The sequence below is a fragment of the Manacus candei genome, unplaced genomic scaffold (assembly GCF_025592945.1).
Source record: "Manacus candei isolate 608988 ecotype Guabito, Panama unplaced genomic scaffold, ASM2559294v1 h1tg000078l, whole genome shotgun sequence".
In the NCBI taxonomy this organism is placed as follows: Eukaryota; Metazoa; Chordata; class Aves; order Passeriformes; family Pipridae; genus Manacus; species Manacus candei.
In genome coordinates this window covers 3,982,326-4,006,610 of record NW_026138126.1, presented here as the reverse complement: position 1 = coordinate 4,006,610, position 24,285 = coordinate 3,982,326, and the positions used below count along the sequence as shown (strand labels likewise).

Genomic DNA, 24,285 nt, shown 5'->3' with positions numbered 1-24,285 from the left:
ATGTGAAAACATCACTCAGCCCCCGTGTTTTCTTGCCAAATCTCTCCTGTCCTGCAGCACAGGTTCTGTCCCTCCCCAAGGAGTCTCTCCCACCCTCAGCCTGTTCCTGTCTCCAGCAAACACCTGATGGTGAAACCTTCTGTTTCTCCACTTTGCTGTGATTTTCAAGATGGGAGTTGATTTTTGGTTTTTTTTTTTTACCTGCAGAGGGCCCAGCAATGCAGGACTCTGGGGAGTTCAGTGGTTTTTAATAGCTATAAACAAATACCCAAAGCTCCAGTTAATGCTTCTTTTCTCTTCCATTTGTGCCTTTTCATCTCCAGCTCTCAAAAACTGGTTTGAAAGCATCAATTAAGCTTCCTGTTGTCTGTCTGCAAGATCGGCGGGGGAGGAAACTGAGGCACAGGTAAGAATTACCTGAAGTCTTCTAATGCTATTAAACTGACTGAGTCACCTTGTTTTTGGCCACTGAATGCAGGAGACCTTGGGTCTGGTTCTGTGCTGCCATGAGGGCAGGAGAGCAGGAGGGTTTTTGGAAAATGTGCTGTTAAGCTGACAAAAATGTCAACAATTATCACTCCTCAGCTTTGAGGGTGGAAGGAATCCCCATCCTGTCAGGCTTAGCATGGAGCTGTTGGCTGAAAAGGCCTCTGGAGGTCAGGAATTCCAGCCTGCTGCCAGGCCAGGTGGGCTGTGGGATCTGTCTGGCTGAGCCTTGTAACCTGCCAGGGATGGAGATCTCACACTGGGTGTGGGATCCATTGGATCTGGGTATTCCATTATGCTCCTAATGAAGAAGCAGTTCCCAATGTCCACTCTGAGCTTCAAATTGTGGCTTTTGTCTCTTGTTTTAACACTGCTGAAACCAGTTTTTGTGCATTTGTCTGTGTGACATAAACTTCATATTCTGTTATCACCCGGGAACCTTGTATAGAATCCCAGAACCCCAGAATGGTTTGGGTTGGAAGGGACTTTATGGATCATTTTCTTCCACCCCCTGCCATGGGCAGGGACACCTTCCACTATCCCAGGTTGCTCCAACCTGGCCTTGGACAATTCCAGGGATCCAGGGGCAACCACAGCTTCTCTGGGCAACCTGTGCCAGGGCCTCCCCAGCCTCTCAGCCAAGAATTTCTTCCTAATCTCTAGTCTAAACATGCCCAGTTTAGAAATGTTTGTTGCAGTTCTGAAGTGTTTGATATCTTATGCTAAAATCAAAGCTGAAGGGTGACTTTTAACAATTGTGATGAGTTGCAGGGAAAATAAGACATGTTCTTGTCTCTTGTGTATCCTCTGATGAGCTGATGAAATGTGGGGGGTTTTTGCAGGGAACTGGGATTCAAGAAATGAGTCCTGTGTGTTTTTTTCTGGGTGTTGGCCTGACATGCACAGTGCTGCTTCCTCAGATAAAGTGTCAGGGATCAAACTGTCTGGGTTCATGGGTGTGAAGTGCCCAAGTGGGCCAGTTGTGGTGGTGATGGTGAAAGTCTCATGAGACAGGTTGTATTTCATCACCTAAGTAGGTGATCCATGAGACACCTTCATGTGGCTGCAGTGGGGCACAGAGGAATGTGAGCAGAAGTGGCAAGTGGCACATTAACACAAGTGTTAATTATAATTAACCAGGCAGTGTTTAATATCTAATGAGTGGCTTTGATAGTAGGGTAAAATACCGATGCCCAGAGCTCCTGCTTGGTGGTAGAACAGGCTCAGAACACTGAATTTTGGGGGTTGCCACGCCAGGGCAAAGCCTTGCCTGGTCATCTCTGTGGCCCTTGTTACTGTCTAAAATCCAGAGATTTAAATCTGAGCTAAAACCAGCCCGGAGAGGTTTGGTGGGCGTGGGAAGGGCGTGGGAGGAAGCGGAGAAACACGTTTGGGGAAGGGAAAGGGAGCAGTGTGGGCTGGAGCGGTAGGAACTGCAGCCCTGTGCAAAGCTGCAGCTTTGGGACACGGGGCAGAACCCTCCAGGTGACTGAGAGGTGTGACCCCCACCTCCTGTGCCTGTCAGGAGCCAGGAGATCCCCCCCTCTGCAGCCCTGCAGCTTTGCAGCTCTCCTTCCAGCTGCCTCCTGGCTCTGCCTGGGGACAAACCCTCTCCAGCCTCCTTATCCCTTGTCCCAGTCCTGCTTGGATTTCTGTTGAGCAGAAACCCTGCAGGGATGTGAAGGATTTGGAGGATCAGGCCCTTCTCTTGGGTGCCAGCTGTTGGGAGCAGCTCCTTTCCCTGCTCTGAGCTGCGTCACAGCTCAACATTGTCCCTTTGGGGACCAGAGGCCACACGTGACACTGGAGTTCCCCTCTGCAACCATTCACCTGCTGCAAAGGAAATGATCTCCCTGATCTCCCGAGGCATTTACTCCACCAGGACCTGCCAGGAGCCCATGGTCACCTGCCCTGGGGCGGGCACAGGCACGAGAGGTGGTGATTCAGGGCTGAGCCATGTGTTGCTTTGATTCTGCTCCCTGGTTAAACCCTTGGGCTTCCAGCAACCTGCCTGAGCAGCTCTGTGTGGCTGAGCCTCCAGCACAGCCTTGGCTGGAGCCCACTGAGGGGATGAGGTTGGCTCAGTGTCGCTCCTTGCTGTGCCAAGCCCTCAAGGTGTTTGCTGACAGCCCCGTCTCTTCACTTCACCAGCTTCCTCACATTCCTGTTTTCCTCTCCTCCACCATTTTGCCTCGTGGTCCTCGGGGAAGGGGTGCCAGGAATAGTTTCAGCTGGTCACATCACCTCAAAGAACTCTTTCTTCCCCCTTGTGCTCCAGCTTCCTGCACTGCAGCAGTTGGTGGGGCTCACTGGAGCACCTTAGGGGGCTTAGTTAAGTTGTTGAGTTAAACAACACTTAGGGAATGTTGAGTGTCCTTGAGATGGTCCAGCAGGGCTGGGGGTCGGGATTCAGAGCAGAGGGATGGAGGCAGGGTCGTGGCAGGAGGAGATTCCTTGCAGGATCCTGCCTGTCAGCTTCTCTCCCCAGTCTTTGCCTGACGACCTCTGAAGGCAACAGCCCTCAAAGTGCCCTGGCCTCCTGAAAACAACCCTCCAGGGACTACCAAAAGCTTCAGCCCAGCTCCTGCCTCCCAGCCAACCTTCCTGGTCCCTCCTGGTCCTTCAGAGCATTCTCCTGATTCAGGACATGCTGCAGCTCTCTGCTGCCCTCCCCCTGCCTCAGCTCAAAAGGACTCTCCTGTCTCCTGTGCCTGGATTCCCAGCTCACCTGGAGGGTTCTCCAGCCACTTCTTCCCTTCCAGCAGCTCACCCGAGTTCTCCAGCCCCCGTTCCCTTTCCAGCCCCTTCTTTCCTTCCAGCAGCAGCCCTGGGTCCCTCAGCCCCTGCTCCCCTTCCAGCAGCTCATCCAACAGGCAGGTGGTGGCAGGTTCCTGCTCCCCTTCCAGCTGCTGTGCCCTCGTGGAAGGGAACAGCCTGATGGTTCCTGGCTGCTCTCCCAGTACTCCAGTTCACCTTTTTGCTGCTTTTCAGGCTGCAGGATGGTTTCCTGCATGCCCAGCTGCTCCTCCTTCTGCTCCTGCACTTTTGCCTCCTGCCTGAGGTAGAGATGAGGTGGGGTCATTTAATGCTGGTTGGTTTTGGTGGGTGAGAGAGGGGATGTCACCTGGGCCTGCCAAATGTGTCCCCTCCATCTCAGGTCCTTGCTGAGACCCTACTTTTGCTTCCCCAGAGACACAGGCCTCCTTTGCACTCCCCAGTCTTGGAGTTTGGCCCAGTTCTTTTGGAAATTGGGCTCTGGATCATCCCAGAAAACATGTGGGGACTGGAACACACCTGCACTGCTCCCCCTTTCCTGTGGCCCCACTGCTTCCCCTGGGGGAAGGTTTCTCTCTGTGCTCCATGTGACAGGACTGACTCATCCCTTGGCCTTGGGAACAGCTATGCAAGGAATATGTGTTTGTAAAAGCATAAATGTCAGTGCCTGTGTCCTGCTTTTGGCTGGGATGGAGTTAATTTTCCTCCCAGTAGCTGTGTTTTGGATTTAGGTTGGGAGCAGTGTTGATAACACACCGATGTTGTGGTTGTTGCTGAGTTGTGCTTACTCTGAGGCAAGGAATTCTCAGTTTCCCAGGGGCTCAGGGAGCTGGGGGGGAGCACAGCCAGGACAACTGAGGGATATTCCATTCCATAAACACCCTGCCCAGTAGAGAAACAGGGAAGGGGCCAATTGGGGCCAATCCCCCTGCTGTGGGATGAGTCAGTGAGTGCTGAGCAACTGTTGTGCAGCTCTTGTTTCCCTTGGGTTTCATCCCTCCCTTTCTCCTTTTCACTAAAATTATTAGAATTATTATCATTACTATTATTATAATTCTTCTTCACCCAAGACTTGTTTTAATCAGCTGGTGGTTCTCATGTACAGGCCTGGACTTTGGTTTCTCCTAAAACATTCTGCCAAAACTTCACTTTGAGCAATAGTCCCATGGCCTGGGAGTCTGTCAGAACTTTGTCCTGCTAAGTGCATCTCTTTGGAAATGAATTCAACAATTCTTTAAGGTTCCCTAAACTGAACTGGATGTCCCTGCTGGCAGAATTCATATTGTTTCCTCGTACCAGGTGGCAAAACAGTGTTTTCAGTCAGAATTGGAACTCCAAAGGAAAGAAAGGCCTAAAAGAGTCCAAAAGGGAGGGAAATAAAGCTCATCACTGCATTACAACCCAGTCATGTTCCTTATTCTGACAGTTTGTGGACACCTGATGCTCCCAGGGTTTTATCTCACTGAATTCTGTGTAAGCTACTCCAGCTTTAGTAGAAGAGGGGACCTTAAGAGCAGAGCATAAATAATTTAACCTCTAATGAAATCAATGTTCCACTACTAGAATGATCTAGAATTGAGCCATATTTTAAGTTTCATTGAACCTTAATTTAAGTGGTTTGGGGCCCCAGCTGAAGAGTGTGTAGGATGCAGCACCGTGTTTGCCGTGTGGGGATTCACTGAATGAGTAAAAACTTCTCTAGAAAGTGGGGGCTGCTTGTTTCTTGGCTCTGATGGTTCCAGGGATGTTCTTTTCCTTAGAACTTGTGGGAGGTCTTTCCATGAACAGTCCATGTCTTAGAGTAAGACCCTGTTCCCCTGCTGGGATGGGAAAGAGGCCGTGTGGGGATGACACACATGGAGACACGTGTGTGGTTCTTAAATGGGCATGAGATGAGACCCTAGTGGGGGTCTCTGGTCAGACCCCACCTGCAGTGCTGCCTCCAGCTCTGGGATCCCAAAATAAGGATGTGGAGCTGCTGGAGTGAGTCCAGAGGAGGCCACAGAGCTGCTCCAAGGGCTGGAGCCCCTCTGCTCTGGAGCCAGGCTGGGAGAGCTGGGGGTGCTCACCTGGAGAAGGCTCCAGGGAGACCTGAGAGCCCCTTGCAGGGCCTAAAGGGGCTCCAGGAGAGCTGGAGAGGGACTTGGGACAAGGGCCTAGAGGGACAGGACACAGGGAATGGCTTCCCACTGCCAGAGGGCAGGGTCAGATGGGATATTGGGAAGGAATTCCTCCCTGCCAGGTCTGTAACATCCGAGAGCCCTCTCAGGCTGTGGTAGGTCAAGGTTAAGCCTCCAGAGCATCTACAAGGGATAAAAGTGACTTTCTGGGAAGGCAAAGCCTCGGGCTGCGGGAGGAAACGAAGCCTGACTGCTGCAGGTCGCAGGTCAGCCCCAAGGCTTTGTGCCCTGACAGCACCAAACCTTCAGCACCGATCTCATCTAGGCCAGCGACTCCCAACCCGCGCTCCGTGGCTGGTCCGTGGGATCCCCGGCAGATCCCGAGGAAGCAGCGGAGCGCGGCAGAGGCGCCGCCGGCAACCCCGGCGCTGGGAAGGCTCCACATCCCGCCGATTTTCCATAATTTTAGCGCCCGAGGTGAGCTCTGGGGGCACGTTGGGGGGGCCCAGAACAGGGGAAACACGGCTCTGCCTTTGCCTCCCGCGCGCCTCGTGTTCCCTTTGTCCGGCCGGCGGCTCCCGGAGCTGTTCCGGCAGCGCCATTCCCGCGTCCCCACCCCGGCGGCTCTCCCCCCCCCCCCGCCCCAACCACCAGTTTTCCTGCTTTTATCCCTTCTATCTTTCCTCTTGGCTCACGCTTTGCCCCATCCAATGGGTGTTTTAAGCAGAATGTTTTCACCTCTGATTTCCTCGTGGCATCAGTTTTGGGGACAAATGTCCTCCCGGACCAGCCCTTTCTGGCGGCTCACGCGGCCACGCCAGGGCCCTGCTGTGTCACCCAGGCCCTGCTCGTCACCCAGGCCACGTTTTTCCCGAGCAGGACCCTACACCAGCCCCAGAAGCCCCTCCTAAGAGCTCTTGGCCTGGGAAGTTAGAGCCCTTTTGCGGATTCTTTGGATTATTCTGATTATTCGGTTTATTCGCATTATTCGGTTTATTCGGATTATTCGCATCACGTTGGGCCTGGAGCCCCCCCAGAGGGGTCGGTAGGGCCTGGAGCCCTCTCCGTGGTGGGTTAGAGGGGTGGAGGGGGTGAGACCCCTTAGGTGGGGTGCACTCGGAGGGGAGTCATTGGGGAGGGGAGTCATTGGGGTCCCCTCTCCCACTGGGGCTCTCTGGGGCTCGGTTTTTAGGACAATAAATAGACAATTTAGGACAATGAGAGGTGATGGATCCTGTTGCCTTGGCAATTTGGGGGGGGTGTGGGCGGGGGGGGGGGCACCGAGTGAGCAGCCATGTCGCTGGCTGGGCGATCCCCGTTGCCGCCCCCAAGAGCGCCGGTTCCAGCGGGTGCTTTCTCGGTGCCGTCCCCCCCTTTCCCCCCCCAATTTCCAACCCCCGGGGGGGGTTCGGCGGCCCCGCCCCGCGCGCGCGTTCCCGCCACCGGCGGCCAATGGGCGCGCGCGGGGCGCGCACGGGGCTTTTCCGCGCCAAACTCCAAAGCCCGAGGGAGAGCGCGGGCGGCACCGGCTCCAGCACCGCCACCGGGGACCCCCCCCAGGGACCCCCCCCAACCCCGGCACCGCCGCCCCGGTGAGTCCGCCGGGACCCCTCCTCTGAGATCCCCCCGCCCCCCAGCCCCGGCACCGCCACCGGGGACGCCCCCGAACCCCCCCAACCCCGGCACCGCCGCCCCCGTGAGTTCGCCGGACCCCCCACCCACCCACCCACCCGAGACCACCCAAACCCCACCGGTCGGCACCGGCTCCAGCACCGCCACCGGGGACCCCCCCGAGACCCCCAGCACGGCCACTGGGGTGGGGGTGAGTCCTCCGGACCCCCCCACTCACCCGAGACCCCCCAAACCCCGGTGAGTCCTCTGGACCCCCCCCAGCCCCGGCACCGCCGCCCCAGTGAGTCCGCCGGACCCCCACCCACCCGAGACCCTCCCAAACCCCGGCGAGTCCGCCGGACCCCCCCTCCAAATCCCGGCACGGCCACCCAGGTGAGGCCGCCGGAATCCCCTCAAGACCCCCTAAACCCCAGCGAGTCCGCCGGACCCCCCGGCCACCCGAGACCCCCCAAAACCCGGCACCGCCGCCCCGGTGACACCGCCTGGCTTTTCCCGCGGTGGGAAGGCAAGCGGGTGCCGTGCCGGGGTGGGGTGGGGTGGGGTGGGGTGGGGTGGGGTGGGGTGGGGTGGGGTGGGGTGGGGTGGGGTGGGGTGGGCGGTAGGGCCCTGGGGTGCCCGTGTGCCCCCAGCCCCGCCGGCGGAGGGTGACGGCCCCTTTAAGAGTACGCGCTGCCCCCCCCCCTTCCCCTCCCTTCCCTCATTTACATGATCGCGCGAGACCCGGCGCGTGGGCGCGGCGGGCGCGTTTCAATTGTGGCGCGCGAGTGGCGAGCGGAGCCGTTAGGCTCCCGCGTGGGGGGGGCGGGGCCCGCCCGGCGGCGGCCAATCAGCGCGCGGGCCGGCCGGGCCGGCGGCCAATGGCGGGCGGCCGTTGCGGGAGGGCGGCGGGGCCGCGGGAGCCGCCCCGGAGCCGCCGCCTGAGCGCGGGTCCCGCATTGCCGGGGGAGCAGCGCCGGCGCCATGTGGATCCAGGTGCGCACCATGGACGGCACCGAGACCCGCCGCGTGGACTCGCTCTCCAAGCTCACCAAGGTGGAGGAGCTGCGCCTGCGGATACACGAGGTGTTCGCCGTGGAGCCCCAGCGGCAGCGGCTCTTCTACCGCGGCAAACAGGTACCGGCGCGGCGGGGCTGGGGGGGCTTTGACAGCATCGCAGCAGCAGCGGAGGGGACCCCCCAACCCTCTTGCCCTCCAGCTGCGGAGGGATAGTTTTATTTATTTTTATTTATTTTTATTTGTTCCTTATTTGGTTTTACTTTTTATTTGTTTTTAATTTATTTTATTTATTTTATTTTTAATTTCTTTAATTTTTATTCATTTATTTTGCATATATTATTTCTATTTAATTTCTTCCTGTTATTTCATTTCTTCCTATTTCATTTCTTCCTATTTCATTCCTTCCTATTTCATTCCTTCCTATTTCATTCCTTCCTATTTCATTCCTTCCTATTTCATTCCTTCCTATTTCATTCCTTCCTATTTCATTCCTTCCTATTTCATTCCTTCCTATTTCATTCCTTCCTATTTCATTTCTTAATTTCTTCCTTTTTAATGTCTTTCTTTTTTATTTTCTTTCCCATTTCTTTTTTTATCTTTAATTCTTCCTTCGTTTCGATTTCTTCATTTTCAATTTCTTTAACTTTCATTCATTTTTATTTCCTTTATTTATTCCTAATGAATTAATTTATCTTTAATTAATCTATTTATCCTAAATTTCTTTATTTATGTCTCACTGATTTCTTTTCTCTCGCGTGGAAATGGGGTGTTCTGCTGCCATCTAGTGACTCCCCACCCTGCTCCTCCCGTGGGTTTGCCCTGAGAGCAGCCAGCAGCAGAGTGGGCTTTATTTTCAGTTTTTCCTAATCATTTTCCATCTAACGTGTTGCTTTTCTACCTTTGCAAAGTGTCTGAACGTTACCAGGCCTTTTTGTTTCATCCTTTGGGGTGCTTAAAGTTTCTGAGTCTCACAAGTTTTCCCGTTAAAATCCCCCTTTTCTTTGTAAATTGGGAGAAGCAGCTCATGATTTTTGAAGTTCTTCAGCTCTGGCATCAAAATCTCCCTGGGTACAGAACACTTTAATAACATTATCTTCTCAACAATATCTTTATGGTTGTTGTTGTACAACTGTTTTCCTCCCTGGGAGTTAAAAAAAGCCCCTAAATTAACATTAAAGTCGACTGAAACTGTTTTCAAATACACTTTCCATATCCTGCTTAACCCTGTGCTGCAAAACCTTCGTGCCAAAGAAACTTCTGAGCTGGGGCTTGGTTGATCAAAGGGTTTCATTTCAGACAGAGCAGTTGAAATGCTGACTGGGCTGGAGATAAAGAATTTCTTCGAGTTGCTTTTTCCACCTTTCCATGCATTTTAGGCTGACTTGAGATACCTGTGGGTTGTCCTTAGCAGGTGTGACTGTAGGATGTGGGAACACACCTGAATTAGCTTGAATTTAACAAGCTGAGGCACCAGTTGCAGTGTAAAAAGAGGCTCCAGGGAAGGTGTAACATTGAAGAACTGGTGGGTTTAACCCTCCTTTCTGTTGGGTTAAGGGAGATTTGGGTGCATCAATCACCTGTTTGTGTTGTAAATCAAGTGATAAAGGAGGGGTTGGTCCAGGGTAGGTGCCAGCTCTGAGCCTTGCCCTGAAATCAGTGCAGATAAACCGATTTTATGATGAGTTTTCAGTCAGGATGCACTTGCCCTACAAAGATAATTCCTCCTTGTGCAGCTCCAGGAGTTCTTAGTCCTTGTCCCTGCTGCACTCCTGCTTTGTCTGGCTTTTGGAAACCCCTGGAAACGTTCAGTTTCTTATTAAAACTTTTAAATAGGGTTAGAAAACAAGTTGTCAGTTAAAACCTTTCTTCTTTGTTAGAGGATTTTCAGCCACTGGTGCTTCTTTCCCCCTGTCCTTTGAGCTCCTCGGAGGTTTCCTGCCCCGTTCCTGTCCCAGCTCTCCCATTTCAGTTTGCACCTGTTCTCACTCGTGTCCTGTGCTCCTGTTGTTCCCCTGCCTGTGACCCTCCTCTTGGCCAAGCAGAAACAACCCATTTCTGGGGGAGTTTTCATCCCCAAACCCAGAAAAAAGCCCGGATCGCTTCCCGTGCACTCAGATTTCCAGGGATTGTTCCGTAGGCGTTCGGTGCCGTAAATCAGAACTGAATTATCAGAGTGATTCCTGTGAAGTGTACATTTTTGTGGTTTTTGCTCTGCTTCCCCCCCTGATAGAGAACAAAGCTCCAGGGATTGCTTTTTCTCGTGGTTTGGGCTGGAAGGGGACGATCATTTCCTGTATAATTTCTTAGTCAGACCTTAAATATGTGGGGAAGCTTGTCTGAACTTCTTGTCTGAGCTCCACTCTTACATGTTAACCCTAAAATGCTTGTGCTCCTTAGAGCTCTTGAGAGACCTATTTGTGCCTCTGCACTTCTCCTTTTGCAGGGGCAGGGTCTTGATTTGACTACATCCAGTGCCAGACTTGCCAAATAAACTCTCAGAATTACAGACCTTGTGAAATTAGGACACGCTAAAGAGAGATTAGGTGGTTTCAAGTTGAATTGGGTCTTTTTCTGATTTTACTTGCGATGGAAAAATTGTGTGTTGGCCTGGAGAAAAGTGGGTGATTAACTCTTTGGCTTTTGCTCAATGCCACAATTAGTGGAGATGGTGTAAGAATCTGGATCATACACAAGTACAATATAAAGACCAGTCTGTGTTAGTGTTCAGGATGTGTCTGAATTAAGGAAGGAATAATTCCTTTTTTAATCTGTAGGTAACATGTAATTATCTTCAGATCCTGATGGGAACCTTGGGGATCTTTAATTCTTTAAGTTCTTCTTCCCAGAATTGATATTTCTGGGGAAATGTGCTGCAAAACCTCTCAGAGGTGGTTTAGTGGCTTAGTCTGGTAACAAGTCCACGGCAACATGGAAACCTTGCTCTTGCAGCTTGTGGGCTCTTTGAAAAAAAGTAAGAAAACCAGTAATAAAATAGCAAGAACACCAATGTAACAGGAAGTGTGATGGTGAAGAGCTGCCCAGGGAGTGACTGGGGATGGTTTTAAAGCCACGTGGTCTTTCTTGGCACGTGGAGACCATTCCAGCGGGAAGGTTTGGAAGGGGGAGAAGGGAATAACCAGCTGGTTTGGTGCTTTCCCTGCAGATGGAAGATGGTCACTCCCTTTTCGATTACAGCGTGGGACTGAATGATATTGTCCAGCTCCTGGTCAGACAAAGCCCAGCAGTGCTTCCTGCTGGGAGCAAGGAGAAGGATCCCGAGCTCTCCGACACCGACTCCGGCTGCGGCTCCGGCCAAAGCGACTCGGACAAGAGCTCCCACAACGGGGAGGGAGCCCTGGAACTGGAGGGCCAGCCCAGCACAGCAGCACAACCCGACTGGAGCCACCCTGTCTTTGGCCTCTATAAGGTGAGTTCATCAAAAACACTAAAATTCCTTAAAATCTCCTCTCGGGTGGGAATTGTTCCCCTGCGGTCGAGGATTCCTGAAAATCCTTTATGCCCCAATTGTGTGGGTAGTTCCTTTTTTTTTTCTATTAAACCCTCCAACAACAAAGACAACAATACCAACAGACCCACAAAGCCGTAAAATGCAACACGTCCTAGGTCAAAATATTTCATTTTTTTCATTTTATCCTTTGAACTAAAACTACAATACATTAAATGATTGTAAAAAAAAAAAAAAACAACAAAAAAACACACAACAAAAAGGCATTCAGAGTGCCTGGTTTGATTTGAAAAATTTTCCCAATATTTTTGCTTGGAGTCACTACATTTGCCAAAGCTGAAACTTTTCTTGAATGAACAAAAGAAAATCTCGAGCAGCTGTTGAGAATCATTTTCCTTGTGTGTTTCAATGGGTTTTATTAGAGATCTAGTGGTGTCTTTGCCAGGCTGTGAGCAAGACAGTTTGAAAGTCTGCTACAGACTAAGCAAGAATGGTTTGTGCTTGCTGAGAAGCCTGGTGGTGTAAAATGGATTTATAATCTTTTAAGTTCAACCTGAGCAGGCTGGAGGGCTGCACAGGATCAGGAAAGCAAAGGAAATGTTAATTTTTAAGACTATATGTAAACATCTTGATAGTGATGAAGTTCCTGAGGTGATGAAAGCTTTGAGTAGGTTTGGAAATGAATGGTTGGTTTGAAAATCCCCTTTGGTGAGCTGCAATCTTTGCTCTGTGTAGATCAACGACTTGGTGGACGCCCGGGACACGGACATGGGAGCGTGGTTTGAAGCCCAGGTTGTGAATGTGACCAGGAAAAAACCTCCCAGGGAAGCAACTGAGAGTTGCACAGAGCCTGGCCGGCCCACAGCCGTGCCTGAGGAAGATGTGATCTATCATGTCAAATATGACGAGTGAGTTCTCTGCCTTCTTGGCTCAGGAAGTCATTTTGGTCATGATTTTGTTGGGAATTTTAGTGCAGAGAGATCCACAAGGTAAACCAGGGATTGTGTCACTGTCAGGTTGTTTTACAGTTGGAGTTCCAGGGGGCTGGAATGGTGTTTTTTGGGAATATGAAATGCTGTTATCCAAATTAAACGGGGTGCACGAGCAGCAATGTTGGACAGGTTGGTTCTGGCTGTGCCTGTGGGGGAGAAGGAGATTTTATTCTTGGTGTTATTCTTGTGTTGCACATCAAAATCGACCTGCCTGGATAAAATCTATTGCTTCTCAAACTGCTGTTGAATGTGATTTTCCTTCTCTGTCCCTCCATCCCTCCCTCCAAGTTATCCAGAGAATGGAGTGGTGCAGATGAGCTCCAGTAACGTTCGGGCCCGGGCACGGACGATTCTCAAGTGGCACCAGCTGGAAGTGGGACAGGTGGTGATGGTCAACTACAACCCTGATGAACCAAAAGAGAGGGGCTTTTGGTATGATGCTGAGATCCTGCAGAAAAGGGAAACAAAAATGACCAGGGAGATCAATGCAAAGATCCTGCTCGGGTAAGCAAATCCGTCACGTGGAATAAATTGAATTTCCCCGACTCTTCTTAAGGTTTCACGAGGTCTGAGTGACTCAAGAAATGGTGCAACAGGAGTGCTGGGGAGAGGTGAGAAGTGGCCTGTCCTTTTTGGGTGACTGACTTCTTCATGCTGCAGTTTTGGTTAAGTTCCACTGAGGAACTGGACACTTTAAGGAATCACAGAAGATGCTGTTCCATGGATTTGTTTGATGCTGAGAGGATGTGAAGCCCCATATTCACTACAAAGCATTGTTTATGTGTTAATTATCCATTATGGCTTCACAAAAGCTGCAGTGTAATATTTCTGGAGGTATGATAATGTAGAATGAACCCTCATTTTATAAAAGTGATGAAAAGTTACTCCAGTTCTCTCCTGGAGTCTTTCAACTTCAGGGAAAAAAAGGATATACTTTTTTAAAGTTTTAGATAATTCCTACAGGGTTACCAGAATATTCCTTTTTTTTTCCCTCTCACCACAGGGATTTTGACTTTTTAACTATAAAATAAAAGAAGAATCAGTCTGGAATATACTTTTGAGGGGAGGCAGAACAGTCACTAATGATAGTTGGGATGCTCTGAGTGCTTGGAATCTCACTGAGACAAAAGGGGATACCCTCTAATTGCACAAAAATGATCTGATTCTTAACACCAGAGCAGTCTGGTACCTGCACAGCTGTGAACTCCTGCTGTGGGATACTTCCAAAGTCTGATCTCTTTTGCTTTCCTCAACTCCCAGGGAAGCTGGTGACTCCTTGAACGACTGCACAATCATGTTAGTGGATGAAATCTATAAAATTGAGGAGCCAGGCACTGCTTCCCCCATCCCAGCTGGAACACCAAAACGTGAGTCTTGGGGAGTTCTTGCACGTCTGTGTTACCCTGTGGTGTTCTGCTGATTGTCCTTGTGAGGATCAAAGGTCTGAGAGTCTCAGGACACGTTTAGTTGTGCCTCCTTCAACTATTTCCATTGGATCTTGGCCCTTTCTGACTCTGCCTTCTGTTTGCTCACAGGACAGAGTGGCCCTGTGTGTAAAGCCTGCAAGGACAACCCAAACAAGACCTGCAGAGTCTGTGCTTGTCACATCTGTGGAGGGAAACAAGATCCAGACAAGCAGCTCATGTGTGACGAGTGTGACATGGCTTTCCACATCTACTGCCTCAACCCTCCCCTCAGCAGCATCCCAGATGATGAGGACTGGTGAGTTCTGGGGGACTGTGTGTGTGGGATCACAATTACCATCTAATTAGGAGCAAAAAGTGAGATCTGAGGCTTGAAGCTGCCCTTTGGTGGCAATATTGTAACTGCACAGGTGTTTGTGTGTTTTGGGTTTTTTTTTTGGTAGGACTTTGTAGCTTTCCTTGAGGTTGTGAGAGCAGGTTTTAAGCCAGTGGCTTGCAACTTCTTTTCCTAGTTTTGGGATCTGGATGCCTGTTTTCTATACCTGCCTACGGCCAGATTGGGAAGAAACTCCCCCTGGGAGTGTGGGGAGGCCCTGGCACAGGTTGCCCAGAGAAGCTGTGGCTGCCCCATCCCTGGAAGTGTCCAAGGCCAGGTTGGATGAGCTTGGAGCAACCTGGGCTAGTGGGAGGTGTCCCTGCCCATGGCAGGGGGTGGAATGAGATGAACTTTAAGGTCCCTTCCAAATCCCAAATGAGAACCTGATACCAGGAGGCTTCACTTGTGCAGTGGCTTTCCTGGGTCACTCCAGGCAGTCCCCAGGCCCCATCATCAGATTAGGCTGTGACAGATGCTGGTTTGTATATGAAATATATACAGTGACAGATACAGATAGTGAAATGCATCTTTCAATACACATACAGATAGTAAAATACACTGTTTTATTCCCTCTGCCCTCTTTCAGCATTATATACAATGATTTTATGACAGAGCTGTTGTCCTGGCACATCAGCAGTGGCTTAGAAGGTGCTGCAAGGACAGCAGCTGATACAGGTCTAATTCCAGTATGGAGAGGTTCCATGTCCTATCTAGTTTCACATGGGAAATTGTAACATAACTCAGTATGTTTTGATGGAATTCTCTTTTAATTCAAGGCTTTGCTGCTTGTTAATTTTCCCTGACTTCAGGTATTGCCCCGAGTGTCGGAACGATGCCAGTGAGGTGGTTTTAGCAGGAGAGAGATTAAAAGAAAGCAAAAAGAAACAAAAGATGGCATCTGCCAACTCATCCTCGAGGAGAGACTGGGGCAAGGTCAGTTCAGAACTGTGTTACTCTCAGGATCAGTGTGTGTTGCTGTTAAATCCCTTTGGGTTCTTGGCTCACTGGTCTCTCTGACCCAGGGCATGGCGTGTGTCGGCCGCACCAAGGAATGCACCATCGTCCCCTCCAACCACTATGGCCCAATCCCTGGCATTCCCGTTGGCACCATGTGGAAATTCAGAGTTCAGGTATGAAGCTGAATCCTGAAAAATTGAAAAAAATGGGAATGGTCCAGCTCTTACAAGAAACAGTTAATCTTGGAGTGTGTGCCCCTGGATGGAGGGAAAGAATTCTGGCTTTGTCTGGATCAAGTGTTCCAGAACTAATGTTGTGTTGTCCAGGCCTATCAAGTGCTGGTTTATTTTTCTTTAGTGCTCTTCTTGGTAACTCAAAAAACCCAAAGCAAACATATTTGTTTCCAGGAGTTTGTCCTGGAGTTCTGTAGCATCTCCCACTGTTCCCCTGGAAAGAGTCTCTCAAATATTTACATATATTAAAAAAAAGAAGGTTTCTCATCCTGTTAGAAAGTTGGGGAAATAAAAAGCACTGACCCATGCAGATCTTTTTTTAAGCATTAGGTGAAGGTTGCTGTTACAAGTCTTTCAAAACCAATCTCTTTATACAAATATTTAATATCTATATTACTCCTAAATCCCTGGAGCTTTTTAATAAGCAATCTCAGTAAGATCCAAATTTCTAAATTCACATCACAAAACTTACCCACCTGTTCAATTGACTGAAATACTTGATGGCTCATTTTTTTTTTTAGAAACATTTTTATTTTTCTTTCCTCTGCCTGGAGCTTTTTGGAGGATAGTGGTGAGAGCAGATTCAACCCAAATCTGAAATAGTATTTAGTTCAGTTCCAAGGCCAAGGGGTGATCATGTTGTTTGGAGCCTTGCAAACTGTTTCTGGTTTTCCAGGTGAGCGAATCTGGAGTGCACAGGCCCCATGTTGCAGGGATCCATGGCAGAAGCAATGATGGGGCCTATTCTTTGGTCCTGGCAGGAGGCTATGAAGATGACATAGTAAGTAAATTTGGATTATTTATGCCCAGAACCAAACTAACTTGTTAAAACAAAGACTTGGCCTTAGTTACTTTTTACACTCCACATCAGACTCTTGCCCATCTTCACTTAATTTTCTTCAGAAGAAAATCAGGCAAGGAAAAACTACAGTAAAAATGTGCCAACCTGAGCAACAGGATGATCTAAACTAGGTTTAATATCCCTGTGTCAGCTTTTGATCTCAGAATCCTCAGCTGCCTCTTCAGGGTCTCCATTGCACCCACAGTCTAAGCAGAGTCTCATGATCTGTGCTACCAGATCTTCACCTGCAGGAGATCCTGTGTGAGCCACGTGAGGTCCTTGGCACTGCTCAGGGGTGGGACAAGACAACAGTTGTCACCCTGACTCTGCTCTCCTGGCAGTCTCAGGGAAGGAACTGACTGAACTTGGGAGCTTAAACACAGGAATTATAGAGCCATAGAATCAGCTGGGTTGGAAGGGACCTCTGAGATCATCAATCCAAGCCTTGATCCAACCCCGCTGTGGTTCCCAGCCCATGGCACTGATGCCACATCCAGTCTCTTCTTAAAAACCTCCAGGGATGGAGAATCCACCCCTTCCCTGGGCAGCCCATTCCAATGGCTGAGCACCCTCTCTGGAAAGAAATTCTTCCTGATCTCCAACCTAAACCTCCCCTGGCACAGCTTCAGACCCAGCCCTCTTGTCTTGCTGATGGTTGCCTGGGAAAAGAGACCAACCCTCCCCTGGCTCCCCCCTCCTGTCAGGGAGTTGCAGAGAGTGAGGAGGTCTCCCCTGAGCCTCCTCTTCTCCAGGCTGAACAGCCCCAGCTCCCTCAGCCTCTCCTCACAGCACTTGTGCTCCAGTCCCTTCCCCAGCCTCGTTGCTCTCCTCTGGACCTGCTCCAGCCCCTCCATGTCCTTCCTGAGCTGAGGGCCCAGAACTGGACACAGCACTCCAGGGGTGGCCTCACCAGTGCTGAGTCCAGGGCAAGAATCACTTCCTTGGACCTGTTGGCCACCCTGTTCCTGAGCCAGGCCAGGATCCATTGGCCTTCTTGTCCCCCTGGGCACACTCTGGCTCCTGTTCAGCTCCCTGTCCATCCCCACTCCCAGCTCCCTTCCTGCCTGGCTGCTCTCCAACCACTCTGTCCCCATCCTCTTCCCTTGTTTTGAGAAAACCCTTCTAAACCCGCTTGATTTTGCCCTTCTGCTTTTCCTAAGTTGTTTCTGTGAACGTGTCAAACCCATCCATGTGCCTTTCAGGATCATGGGAATTCCTTCACCTACACAGGGAGCGGAGGGCGGGACCTCTCTGGGAACAAACGCACGGCAGAGCAGTCCTGTGACCAAAAACTCACCAACATGAACAGGTTGGCAACACTTGTGCTCCCTCCTAACCCGGGTACCTGGCAGCCTGTCACCATCAGGAATTGTTTGTATCCAAGGAAAAACTGTCAAGGTTGGGGCTGGGCTGGGCTATAGTGAAAAACTGTGGAATGAAGAACTAGAGGCTCTCAAAGATGGACTGGTATATCCTGCTTTTTATCCCCAGAATAAAGGGGGATAATAAAGGGATAATAAAGGGACTTTATCCCCAGAAATAAAGGGATGACTGTAGCTGTGCTGTCCCTGGATACAAACCTTGGCTGCATCAAAGAAACAGCCTCAGACCTGCAGTGGTTTTATTTTAGTGTGGACATCCCCATTATCAGTTGGATAATGGAAATGCTTCTCTCAGTGCACTCTAATGGAGCAGAACTGTAACTGGTATCAGGGTCATGTGTAATATTGGCTGAATCTTGAGGCACGGGGCAGTAAATTGGTGCAGGAGTTTTCATGCTTTCTCCTGAAGGCTTTTGCAGCCCATGGTCACCTTGGGAGACCAGACCATTTGTAAGCCTAAAAATAAGCATGGGCTTGAGTGGAGGGGGTGGTCTGTGCTGGTGCATTAAGGTAATGTCATGAATAATTAAAACGTGCCCCCCATCAGGAGGGTTAATTACTGTCTGCAGAGTTCTTGCTGTTACATGAGTTGTGTCAAAGTGGAGTTATTTAAGGCAAACTGGTAAATGCCCTGAGTTGACTGGAGTGTGTTGCAGAGCTCTGGCTCTGAACTGCAGTGCCCCCATCAACGACAAGCACGGAGCAGAAGCCAAGGACTGGAGGGCTGGGAAGCCCGTCCGGGTGGTCAGGAATGTCAAGGGAGGCAAACACAGCAAATACGCCCCTGTGGAAGGGAACAGATACGATGGGATCTACAAGGTAAGGGGGTTTGGGAATGCACTGGCTGAATTAGGAAAAGATCATAGAATCAGAGAATCAACTGGGTTGGAAGGGACCTCTGAGATCATCAATCCAAGCCTTGATCCAACCCCGCTGTGGTTCCCAGCCCATGGCACTGATGCCACATCCAGTCTCACCTTAAACACCTCCAGGGATGGAGAATCCACCCCTTCCCTGGGCAGCCCATTCCAATGGCTGAGCACCCTCTCTGCAAAGAAATTCTCCCTGATCTCCAACCTAAACCTCCCCTGGCACAGCTTCAGACCCAACCCTCTTATCTTGCTGATAGTTGGCTGGGAAAAGAGACCAACTCCCCCCTGGCTCCCCCCTCCTGTCAGGGAGTTGCAGAGAGTGAGGAGGTCTCCCCTGAGCCTCCTCTTCTCCAGGCTGAGCCCCCCAGCTCCCTCAGCCTCTCCTCACAGCACTTGGCCAGGGGTTTTTCAGTGTGTGATGGACTCGCTCTGACTTTTCCAGGTGGTGAAATACTGGCCTGAGACAGGGAAATCTGGATTTTTGGTGTGGCGTTACCTGCTCAGGAGGGACGATGAAGAACCTGCTCCTTGGACCAAGGAGGGAAAGGACAGGATGAAAAAGCTTGGCCTAACAATGCAGGTACTCCCTTGGCACATCACCTGGACACTGAACTTGATGGATAGGAGGAATTTTTCTGCTCCATGCTCTTATTGAGGATGATCCTTACGTGACAATTCAGGCTGAGGGGGGGCACAAATTCTTCCATTCCTGTGAGATTTTTTTTTTCTTTATACATCAGGAGGCTGAAAGGGCAAAACCTCACTTTTTTTGGTACAAAATTTCCATAGTCTGCATAAGTGCTTCAACAAGAGCAGGGATGTGTTGCTTAAAATAGATTAAAACTGCCCCCTGGAGCAGTTCTCCAGAGGTCAGCCTTGGACCTGTATTGGTCTGTTAAGTCTGAACTGGTGTGTCTGCATTGGATGCTCTTTGTTTTCTTTCCTTGTAGTATCCTGAAGGATATTTGGAAGCTGTTGCAAATAAAGATAAGGAAAAAGAAAATAGTGGAGAGGATGAGTTCGATACCCCGGGGAAAGGAAAGAGGAAAAGGAAATCAGCAGGTTTGTGGAGTAGGCAAGTGGATATAGAAAGCCTTGTAGGTTTTTTTGTGCATTTTACTTAATGACTCTTTTCTGGTGGTTTTTTTATTTGGTTGTTGAAAAAAAAAATCACTGTGTTTGCTTTCAGGTGGGGAGGAAAAACCTGTCACTTCTCCAGCAGGGACCCCAAAGAAAACTAAAGTTGAGCCATACAAGCTGACAGCCCAGCAGAAATCTCTTATAAAAAGTGATGAAGCCAATGAAAAACTGTGGAATGAAGTACTAGAGGCTCTCAAAGATGGACCGGTATATCCTGCTTTTTATCCCTAGAAATAAAGGGACTTTATCCCCAGAAATAAAGGGACTTTATCCCCAGAAATAAAGGGATGACTGTAGCTGTGCTGTCCCTGGATACAAACCTTGGCTGCATCAAAGAAACAGCCTCAGACCTGCAGTGGTTTTATTTTAGTGGGGACATCCCCAGCACGTTTAATGGGACCATTTTTACACTTTGAGATTTATGGGAAAACTTTCCATGACCGAAATAATCCCTTACCTTTAACATGGGGTGGGGTTCTGGGTTTCAGAGGGTAGTGGCAATAAGTTGATTCCGATGTTGCCTTTCCAGAAATTCCTAAACAAAGTGGAAGAGGCCTTCCTGTGTATCTGCTGTCAGGAGGTCGTGTTCCGGCCCGTCACGACCGTCTGCCAACACAACGTGTGCAAGGTGAGGGACCCTGGGCCCTGCTGAGCTCAGCCTGGAGACAGACCTGGCCAGGGCTTGGTTCCTTTGGGATTTCTGCCAGGAATTAGTCCTTTAGCATCAGTCAGGTTTAGAGGGACTTAGGACAAGGGATGGAGGGACAGGACACAGGGAATGGCTTCCCGCTGCCAGAGGGAGGGTTAGGTGGGATATTGGGAAGGAATTCTTGGCTGGGATGGATTTCCCAGAGAAGCTGTGGCTGCCCCAGCCCTGGAAGTGTCCAAGGCCAGGTTGGAGTAACCTGGACTAGTGGGAGGTGTCCCTGCCCATGGCAGGGGGTGGAACAAGATGAGCTTTAAGGTTCTTCCAACCCAAACCATTCTGGGACTCTGTTAAATTAAAACAACAATAAGCATTATGGCCATTATTAATAGGAGGGTGGAACAAGATGAACTTTAAGGTCCCTTCCAACCCAAACCATTCTATAATATGTGAAAACTCTATGATTTGATGGAAGTTCTTTGGCATAGAAAAGTCTGTCTTTTAGAGGAAGTTCCAGTCTTGGGTTGCTACTCCCTGATTCTTTTCCAGGGTGCTGAGAGCTTCTCTGAGGGCTCAGTGTCACTGCTGGGGGACTGAGGGGATCTTTAAGGTCCTTTCCACCCCAAGCCATTCTGTGCCACCTTTACCTGTTCATCTTGACCCAGGCAGTTCCCATTTGGCCTCAGCAGTTTTCAGAAGCTGCCGTGTTGTTCCTCTCTGTTCTCAGGACAGATCCTTCCCTTTCTCTGCTTCTTTATCCCTTCCAACAACCCTTTCCTGACCACTTTGCTTTTAATGGGTTTGATGATGATGAGATGATGTGGAATCCAACATGATGTTGGCTTCCTGGGAGCGTTGGGGGTGGTGGTTGGAACACCCTGAGGTGCATGGAGCAAAGTTTTCTCTCCACCTTGGCCTTTCCCAGCTGAAAACCTGGAAGCACACATCCCTTAACCAGGAATTCTTGTGTCCCTCAGGACTGTCTGGACAGATCCTTCCCTTTCTCTGCTTCTTTATCCCTTCCAACCACCCTTTCTTGACCACTTTGCTTTTAATGGGTTTGATTCTGAGAAAGATGACATGGAATCCAACATGATGTTGGGTTCCTGGGAGCATTGGGGTGGTGATTGGAACACCCTGAGGTGCACAGAGCCAAGTTTTCTCTCCACTTTGGCCCTTTCCCAGCTGAAAACCTGGAACCACACATCCCTTAACCGGGAATTCTTGTGTCCCTCAGGACTGTCTGGACAGATCCTTCCCTTTAGCTGGCCAACAACCCTTTTTTGACCACTTTGCTTTTAATGGGTTTGATGATGATGAGATGATGTGGAATCCAACACGATGTTGGCTTCCTGGGAGCATTGAGGGTGGTGGTTGGAACATCTCAAGGTGCATGGAGCAAAGTTTTCTCTCCACCTCAGCCTTTCCCAGCTGAAAACCCAGAACCACACGTCCCTTAATTGTGAATTCTTGTGTCCCTCAGGACTGCCTGGACAGATCCTTCAGGGCTGACGTGTACAGCTGCCCTGCCTGTCGCTACGACCTGGGCAAGACCTACAGCATGGAGGTGAACGAGGCCCTGCAGGACATCCTGACCCAGCTCTTCCCCGGCTACGGCAACGGCCGGTGATTGCCTAAAGCACTTCTCCTTTCCTTGGGTTCACACTTAAACCACGGGCTTAATTTAAAAACAAAACAAAACAAACAAACCAGCAAACCTGTAGGCTGTGTTCTCCCAGACCCCCCCTAAAAAGGTTGGAAGTCTTCCTCGTTTTTTAAAAAAAAACAAACTGTAAACTCCCAGGACTGTCCTTTTGTACATTCGTGGATTTTCCTTTTTTTTTTGTTCTAAATGTTGAAGTTTGCTTTCTTTTTTTTTTGTTTCTTGTGGTTTTTCTCCCCTCAAACCTGCCATTCATTCAGCACACAATTATTTGTTCTTAATGGACTGAAAGTGCTTCCGGTGAGGCTGCTAATGATGAGGAAAGTTCTCAGAGTGCCCCTCATGCCCCCCCTCTTATTTTTATTTTTTTTTATTCCAAAAAATGGCTTGGTTGCTAGAACAATCTTCACTGTCTGGGGATTTGGCCATCAAGGTAGACTCGTGCATCACCTTGGCAGCATTTTGATACTCCAAATTTGTACAAGATGGTTCCTGGCTTTGCACCACAAGTGGGTATTTGCTATTTTTTTTTTTTTTTTGTAAAAACTGGGGTTTTATAAGTTTTACAAAAAGCCATTTCCTGCTAATTTTATATTATCAAAACCATAAAGCTGCTTGCTTAGAGCCAAGTAGTTGGAGCAATATGAAGTACTACCTCACTGGACTTGTTGTAGGGAAGGATTTGTTCAGCCAGGCGCTGTCCTCTGTCCCTAAATGCCATTGTGGAATATCCTAAAGCCATCCTTAAGTGCCTTTTGTCCTTTGCTGGAAGACTGGGCTCTGAATCACCATATAGATCTTCCTTTTTTTGTTTTTTTTTTTCATAAGCACTGAATTGTTTTTAACTTGCCAGCCAGACCTTTGGTAACATGGAACACTGTAGCTGTGTGTGATTAGTGTGGATTTGCAGAGGATCAGGTTTCCTAGTGATAGGTGAATTAAGGTTTTTATTTTTTCCTTTGTTTCGCTGCATTTCTACCTGGAAATGAAAAATAACCAATCCTGGCTTTTTCTATGAACCATTTTGTATTGGACCTGCCACCGAGAAGGCTCACTTTGTATTTTTCTACCGTTACAAAAGTTTGCAGTTCGATACCTCAACAGGACAGGGATGTTTTTAATCACACTTTACTGCAGACAGACTGGAACAAATGTGCCTATTTTTTGTTTTCTTAACTCTTACCCTTTGGAAAACTATTATGTTAATATGTTAGGGAAAAGAAACCCCACCCCACAGCATTTTATAGATTTTTTTTTTTTTTGTTGTTGTTGAATTTGTCAAATTTTTGTACAATGTGCAAGCTGAAGTTCTCAAAATAAATAACTTTTCAAATTAAATGTTGACTGTTTTCCTTTAATTCTTAGGCTCCAGAGTAGTTTCCAGACCTAGTTGCTTGTGCAGGAATTTGCATTTATATCCCATTAAGCAAAGGCTTCAACCACTGAGCTTTTCACAGATGCAGATGAAGGAAATGGAAAAGAAATGAAGGTGTTGAAAACAAAAGCTGTGAAATTAAGCAGCAGTGGCACCATCTGCCCTCTTTAAAGTAAGTTTATTTTAAGGTCAGTGTTAACATTAAGCACTTTCAGATATTTAGATTTGATTGAAAATGTCCTTCCACTTTTTATTCTGTGCTGTGATGGGAAGAATTGGGGGTGAGAGAGTGAAACTGAGGAAGAGTTTTTGTATTTAAATTGAAAGAACTCCCTGCAATGACTTCCTTAGTTGATTGCTTTTGTTATTATTTGGAATTTGGGAAACAAACTTTGTTTTCCTACAGAAGTGTCAGGGTTTTTTTTTTTTGGGGCTTGAATTAGAATTTCTCTGCAAATCAGACACTTTGTGGTGGGATCTGGAAATCCCAAATTATGAAGCCCTTACTGGGAAAATTCCTGTGCTACAGAGGGGGGTTGTGGATATGAAGGAATTGTGTTTTAGTGCTGGAGATGATTAATAGGATGATGTTTCACTTCCAAGCACTCTGGTGTCCATCTCTGTTGTGAAATTCTGGAGTAAAAATCCAACGTGTGAATTGGTAACAAAGTATTCTTTGGATCAGGAATTAGGAAGGAAGAGTGACAATGTTGCAAAAAACTAACCAAGGATCTTGCAGCTATTTTGGGAATTCCCAGGGAATGCACAGAACTGATGCTCTGCAGGCCTTAATGAGCTCAAATTAAAAAGGTGCCCCTGATAGTTCTTCATCCTGGCAGCCTTCCATGGTCCTGGAATTGCAGACAGTTTGGGAAGAGAGTCTGGTGTGTGGGGATGGTCCTGCTGGAG

At 49.1% G+C, this 24,285-nt stretch overlaps 1 protein-coding gene across 2 annotated transcripts; it reads left to right on the top strand.

Moving 5' to 3' along the window:
- The first annotated feature begins 6,847 nt into the window (after window positions 1-6,847).
- UHRF1 (ubiquitin like with PHD and ring finger domains 1) lies at window positions 6,848-23,339 on the top strand. Of its 2 annotated transcripts, XM_051810474.1 has the most exons (17): window positions 6,848-6,973; window positions 7,964-8,126; window positions 11,173-11,436; window positions 12,211-12,383; window positions 12,756-12,971; window positions 13,728-13,834; window positions 14,003-14,189; window positions 15,077-15,200; window positions 15,290-15,397; window positions 16,134-16,238; window positions 17,501-17,607; window positions 18,337-18,499; window positions 18,995-19,132; window positions 19,503-19,614; window positions 19,742-19,899; window positions 20,222-20,320; window positions 21,822-23,339. In XM_051810474.1, the coding sequence occupies exons 2-17, from the start codon at window positions 7,974-7,976 to the stop codon at window positions 21,966-21,968; spliced, it is 2,361 nt and encodes a 786-aa protein (XP_051666434.1). In that variant the 5' UTR covers window positions 6,848-6,973; window positions 7,964-7,973; the 3' UTR covers window positions 21,969-23,339. The 2 variants fall into 2 exon arrangements, with proteins under 2 accessions (XP_051666434.1, XP_051666435.1); XM_051810475.1 differs by lacking the exons at window positions 6,848-6,973; window positions 21,822-23,339 and adding an exon at window positions 21,316-21,524 and having other exon boundaries at window positions 7,937-8,126.
- The last annotated feature ends 946 nt before the right edge of the window (window positions 23,340-24,285 follow it).